Below are 7,070 nucleotides of genomic sequence, written 5' to 3'. Positions count from 1 at the left end.
GTCCCACCATAACTTTTAGGTTTATTAAAAAATTAAAAACCAAATTTAAAACATAAAATAAAAAAACTAAAGGAGAATAAAATTTAAAAAACATCTTATTTCATTAAATATTTAAAATAAATAAATAATAATAATCATAATAAAAATTAAATCTAACAAGTAAAAACATTAAAAAATTAAAATATATATAATTTAATCAATTATTTTAAATAAAATAAATAGTAATGAAAAAATTTAAAAACAAAGTTAATAGATAAAAAATTTTAATTAAAAAAACTAAAAAAGTAATAACTAAAAAATCAAAAACTAAAATTAATATAAAAATCAAATTTCAAAAGATAAAATTAAAAAAAAATCAAAACAAAATACATAACAGTAACAAAAAATTAAAATTAAAATTTAATATAATCAAAGTGTTTTAATATCTTTTGTTTATTTCCAGAAAACAATAGGTGTAAAGGTAAGAACAAATGTTGCAGGAAGCAAACTCGAATTAAGTAACCGGTGAGAATCAGCCAGTTAGCTTCAATGATACTGGTAAGAGTTAGCCTTAGCTGAGGCTGTAAGTACCCAAAAACTGCAATAGGAGACAGACAAATATCGCCAGAAGAAAATCTCAAGCAGCATCGTTGACCATATAGCATAAAATACGTTTTACAAAACAAGAAAACCTCACCACCTATGATTTGAGTTTGCAAATTAGGTCTGCATCAAAAACCAAACAATTTAGGTTGGGAAGTAGAGCAGAACAGACCGTTGAATTCTATAGGCAAAGTGAAAACATTGTTGTGTATACTATCAACTAAAATATCACAGATCTGCTCTGCCCGGGTATCTGGGGAATGGGATGACATCTCTGATATTGTCAATTCCAGTGGCAAAAAGTATCATCCTCTCAAAGCCCAAGCCAAATCCACAATGTTTTACAGTCCCGTAACGTCTCAGGTCAAGGTACCAGTCATATGGCTCAAGCGGCAGTCCCATCTCAACAATTCTGCAATGGAGAATGCCCCAACAAAAAAAAAAAAAGGCACTCGTCAGGGCATAACTTACAGTTAAAAGAAAAACAACGGAGCATGTTACTTTGCATAATCTAATGTTGGACCATTCAAGCAGACTCCCCATACCTCTGCTGAATAACCTCATAGCGCTCCTCCCTTTGGCTTCCACCAATCAATTCTCCCACCTGCAATAAACCACAACTCCGATTTGAATGGGAAAAAAGGTAGGCAAATAACTACCATGTTACATGTAAGAACTGAGCACATGGCGTACAAACTTTAAAATGTGTGCAGGGAAAGGTTTACCTTTGGTACAAGGATATCCATAGCAGCCACTGTCTTTGAATCATCATTAAGCCTCATGTAGAAAGCTTTTATTCCTTTCGGATAGTTGTACACAATTACAGGCTTCTTAAATATCTCCTCTGTCAAGTATCTGTATATAGACAAACCAAGCCATTGGTGCATGCAAATCAAATGGACAGAATGTGCTATGGAGGCAGATTTCCATACCTTTCATGCTCGGATGCCAAATCAATCCCCCATTCCACATTCTTCTCAAACTCCTTACCACCCCTCACTGCCTCCTCTAGCAGTCGCACTGCTTCTGTGTAAGAAATACGCTCAAAAGGGGTAGAAGAAACCATTCTTAGACGATCAATGCAACCTTTATCATAAAGCTTTGCCATAAGTTCCATGTCATCTAAACACTTGTCGAGTAGCCATTGACACATATATTTCACATATGCCTCTGCACAGTTCATGTCATCCTACAAAATCATGCAAAATCTGCTCACAACTGAAATATACTTTACATAACATATATACATAACAAATAGGGAAGGGAGCATCCTACTCCATGTCAAGCACAAATGATTCCCTCACTTTAGTAAAATCCAGAGAGACATTAAAAGAATTAACCTTTGCTTCACACATAAGATGTTGGTCTTTATTCAAAAATAGTGTTTTTATAAACACAAAATAGGAGTCCCAACGCCATACTTTATGAGACAGCTGAACAGATCCATAGCATATAATATAAATCATGTAGTTAAGCAAATTCGTTGATAAACAACACATCACTAACAATTCGGTTAAATGAAGACCAAATCCTGCAATTACTGGCACAAACTCTAGAGATCTAGGGTCTTAAGAGTGTACAAGAGCCAGATAAACCAATTAGAACAGCACGTGGTAATATACCTGAAGATCAGCAAATGCTATTTCAGGCTCCACCATCCAAAACTCAGCCAAATGCCTTGAAGTGTGAGAATGCTCAGCTCTAAAGGTTGGTCCGAATGTATAGACACTAGTGACAGCACAGGCATATGTTTCAACTTGAAGTTGGCCAGAGACGGTCAAAAAAGCTTGACGAGAAAAGAAATCCTGAGCATAATCAATCTTGCCATCTTTTTTAGGGATACCAGGTTTAAGCTTAGCTCTTTCCTCCAGCCTTGAGAGATCCTCTTTGGCTATTTTTAGTCCTGCGACTGCAGCACTAATATCGTCCCTGGTTGCCTTGGCAGCTTTGAGTTGAGCAACAACCTCACCTTTCTGCATAACAGTAAGCCTTGCAGCTTCTATGTCAGCCTCTGTAGGAGGAGGGTTCTCAATCAGCTCCTTGTCCAGCTTTTCAGCTTCATTAATCAAGGTAGTAACTTGAAACATTTCACCGGCACCTTCACAATCACTTGTGGTGACGATGGGGGTGTGAACGTATAGAAAACCATGCTCTTGAAAGAAAGAGTGCGTGGCAAAAGCAAGTGCATTGCGAATTCGAGCAACTGCAGAAATCTACAAAGAAACATCTGTCAACAACATAATGAAAAAAAAAAAAACGCTAGTACATACATACATACATGTGCCTATGCTTTCAAAACAAGAATTAGTAGGATTCAATAACACAAACTAGAATAAACAAAGAAGCAAGAATTCGATAATACCGTGTTAGTTCGGGGCCGAAGGTGAATATGATCCCTCAAAAACTCAAGAGAGAGCTTCGTTTTGGGAATCGGGTACTTTGCAGGATCGGTGGGGCCTACATGGAGCACCCTTTCAACACGGAGCTCAATCTTCTGCTTTGTACCCTCAGGAGGGACGGTGCTTAAGAGATGCCCCGTCGATTATGGCCATCGCTGCGAGTTCTGATGCTGGCGGCGTGGCCGGGTCTCCCATTGGTGGCTAAGGTTTTGTTCTAGGCAGAGAAAACTGCAACGATGCCCTAATTCAAGCTTTCCATGCACTCCCTCCACATTTTATTTGTGATTGGGTGAAAAAGGAGAGAGATGAATAAAAGCGGCAGTGAGGGCCATAGTAAATAACATACGTGTCATCATATTCTTTGGTCTGATTTACTTCTATGCTGAACAGAGCGTTTGATCGGTTCTTTCCGCGTCCGTTGATTATGAGGGAATAAGTGCCCCACCATTTACAGGTTGGATTCTTAACGCTTGGTATCTTTTGATTCTCCTAGGAGCCCATGCATTAGGTCACTACTGGTCAACGGTGGGTCAAAATTACTTTTTAACGTAAAAAAATGCAATTTATTATTAACATGTTTATGTCCTCTAACAGTAAAAAGGAATTATTATAAACTTAAAATTCAATCTGTTTGTTTATTAAAGATGTCAGAAAATATTAAAAAAACTTGATAACTACAAATGAAACGGGGGAAGTATAGAAATAAATACATATTAAAATATTTAATTTCATGTTAGGAGTCCTTTAATTTTTTAAGAAAAAATAATCTATGACATTCTATTATAATTTCACAAAAATTACATTTGCTTATCAAATTTTTAAAAATTATAATTTACAGCTTCATCAAAGACAAATTTTAAATATAATGAAATGACCATAGTATCCCAATATAAACCACATGCCTTTCTCAATGTATATAATTTTACTATTCCTCCTTTAATGTTTTATTGTCAATTATAATAATAATATTTTTTAAAATTTTTAATTTCATTTTTGAATTTTTTTTGTGTAATTAAGTCCAAATAGAGCTTAATTGAATGTTGTTTGTGTGTGAAGGTTGAATTGAAAGATAAGAGATTAAAATGCAAAAATAAGGGTGGTGTGTTCAAATTTATTTATAAAATATATTTTTGTCTTCTATTTTTTTTTCATTTTTAACAATTACATTTCGGTACTAAATTTCGGCTTTGTTTGTTTGTTGTAAAGTAATTTTTTTTGAAAAGTAAATTCTAAGAAAGTGAATTATTTTTACATGTTTGGCAATGTAATGGAAAATATATTGGAAAATACTTTTCAGTATTTGGTTATGTCATGAAAAATGAGCAGGAAAATAATTTATTAATAATTTATTTTTTTCAAGTTTATTAAATATATCCTACAAATTAAAAAGTTGAATGAGAATGAAATTGAAAAAAAATAATTTCATAAATTATCTCAAATAAAATAAATAATAATCAAAATAATAAAGATCAAATCTAACAAATAAAAAAATTAAAGATGAAGAAATTAAAATAATAATAATTATCATTTCATAAATTCTTTCAAATAAAATAAATAAAAATCAAAAGAATGAGGATCAAATTTGATAGATAAAAAAATTCAATTAAAAATAATAAGAAGAAAGTAAATAAAAATTATAAAAATGAGGACAACAATTAATATAAAAATCAAATTCTAAGGGAATTGAAAAAAAAATCAAAATAATATATATATATATAGCAAAGTTTAAGGACCAAATTTAATATAATTAGCAAATAATATGATATTTCTAAATTTTTCATAACTTCCAGAAAAGTATGCCCAAAATAAAAGGAAAACACTTTCCTGAAAATCAAGTCAAATTTTTCTTTAACTGGAAACTGTTTTTCATTAACCAAATTTTCTAATGACAAACAAACACATGACACATGAAAATTTGAAAAGTGGTTTCTTGGAAACCACTTTTTATCACACAAACAAGGCATTCATTTTCATCATTTTTCAGTCCTTAGTGGGTGAAATGAGAGAGATAAAATGGCTAGAATCCAGCCTAGAAAGAGAGAAATATCATTTCTTCAATTATAACAATTAAAATGTTATATTTTTATTCCAAATGGTTCCATATGATGGAGGAATTTAGACTTGAGTGTTTTTTTACCTTGAAAATTCTTAAAAAAACAAGTTCTGGTATAGGAAAGAAATTGGTTTCCTGGTTGATTTTGAATTTTTGACCGGTTTTTTATGCTTTTGAAAGTTAGGGATTAGTTTAAAAAGATTATTAGGGTGGTTTTTAAGTGTTTTAGGTTGAGAATGAATTTCAAGAAGAAAAAAATCAGTTACCCTGATTTTTTAGCTATTATAACGGCCGGAATCTAGGTATGATAAGCGACGTGTTGCCTACAACTTCTTCTTCTTCTTTTTTAAATTGTCGTCCGCCCCAGTATCTAACAAAAATATAATTAAAGCCCGTGTATGGGGCTTTTAGGCATGGGCCAAACTCTAGGCTTGGCGTAGCCAAGCTTTTTTTATTTCTTTATAAATTTTGATTTTTTTTTAATGATAAGCATTATTTAATATGTTATTTTAAAAAAAATAAAATTTGAGCTTATATTTTAATTAGATTATGTTAATTTTTTTAAGGTTACAATTTTTCTAAATAGGTTGAATAATCAATTAATAGACAAAAGGATCATTGGATTGCTAGAGATGCATATTTTTTATATGGCATGAATGTGGAATAGAATAAATTGTCAAGAAAGACAAGGTTATGTACATGTAACATAAGTGTTGTCTTGCGTGCATTGGGGGTTAATCACTGGTTTTTCACTAACTCGATTTAAAATTATACGCACAAGCTTATTATCTTTTCTTTATTGGTTACCAACTCTTATCAAAGTTCACTATATAAACACCAGAAGAAACTTTTGATTTTCAATATGGGATTGAAAACCCATTAATATATATATATATATATATATTATATGTTTACAAGAAGAAAGTTGTGTTTTTTCAATATGAGATAAGAAAAATTTTTAGTTTAAATACTTCAACTTAAAAGGAAAAAATAATATCTTTTTAATATGATATAAAAAATCTTTTAAAGTAATTTTTTAAAGTTCATTATTTACAACATGTATAACCTATATCCACATGAATTATTTCTTAAATTTTTAACGTGAGAAATTAAAGCCTTAATTTTTTTTTAATTTTCTTGTTGGGTTAATGGGTCGGGTCTAATAACTATGGTATTAGGTTGATATTTTATTTAATAATTGTTTTTAATAGTTTTTTTCTTGATTTTATCTTTCAATATTGGATTAGTTGAGGAATAAACTATATGATTTTTATTTTTTTTTGCAAAGTTATGATTGTCTCAGATAAGTTTTTGTTTTTAGGTTGGTGTATAATTTTGTTACCATATATTTTATAAAAAAAAAATTAGTAAACTCAATAGAGTCCACAACATGGTTCAATGGCGGACTGAGATTGATTAAATATGTCATTGTCTTAATAATTTTTGTTAAAAGAGTTATCATCTTGAAATTTTATCAAAAGTTAAGCCATGTTTTTACCCATTATCAAGATTGCATTTGGATCCATGAAATCAATCAATTTAATTCGGGCTAAGTCTTGCATGATTTAGTTTGAAACTCGAGTTAGATAAATAGTTAAATTGCGAGATTTCAAATTTGACCCATTAAGTCAAGTTGAATAAAACAATTAAAGAATTCTTCAAGCTCTTAATACTTTTTTTATATTTTAAAAAAATTATCCAGCCTATGGCGTAGCGTGGGCCAATGGACTAGTACTATAACAAATAGAGACACCAAACAACCAATCATGAAACTCTTTCTCTCTTCGACAAACAATAAAGAACTTCTTATTTCTCCCAAATTGAACTACACATGTTTCATCCTCAAAGAAAACAATAAAAAGGTATTATTTTAGTTTATTTTTGTCTTAGAATATATCAGTAGCTGGCATGACTAAAAGATTGATGTCTTCTCCCAAGTGTAGGAGTGTCGAAGTAATAAATAACCCGGCAAGACTAGGGTCGAACCACATGGAGGTTAATTGTACAAATTATAAATAACAATAATACAACAACAA

At 31.1% G+C, this 7,070-nt stretch overlaps 1 protein-coding gene across 1 annotated transcript; it reads right to left on the bottom strand.

Moving 5' to 3' along the window:
• Positions 1 to 598: 598 nt before the first annotated feature.
• On the bottom strand, positions 599 to 3,104 carry LOC105119316 (asparagine--tRNA ligase, cytoplasmic 1-like; the record flags this gene model as incomplete). The annotated part of the gene is made up of 6 exons (XM_011017445.1): positions 599 to 994; positions 1,128 to 1,186; positions 1,308 to 1,437; positions 1,515 to 1,771; positions 2,205 to 2,795; positions 2,945 to 3,104. Coding segments are annotated over 6 exons (1,381 nt in total), but the record flags the coding sequence as incomplete, so codon positions are not given.
• Between the last annotated feature and the right edge of the window lie 3,966 nt (positions 3,105 to 7,070).

Source organism: Populus euphratica, unplaced genomic scaffold (genome assembly GCF_000495115.2).
Source record: "Populus euphratica unplaced genomic scaffold, PopEup_1.0 scaffold2797.1, whole genome shotgun sequence".
NCBI lineage: Eukaryota > Viridiplantae > Streptophyta > Magnoliopsida > Malpighiales > Salicaceae > Populus > Populus euphratica.
This window is presented reverse-complemented; position numbering and strand designations above follow the sequence as displayed.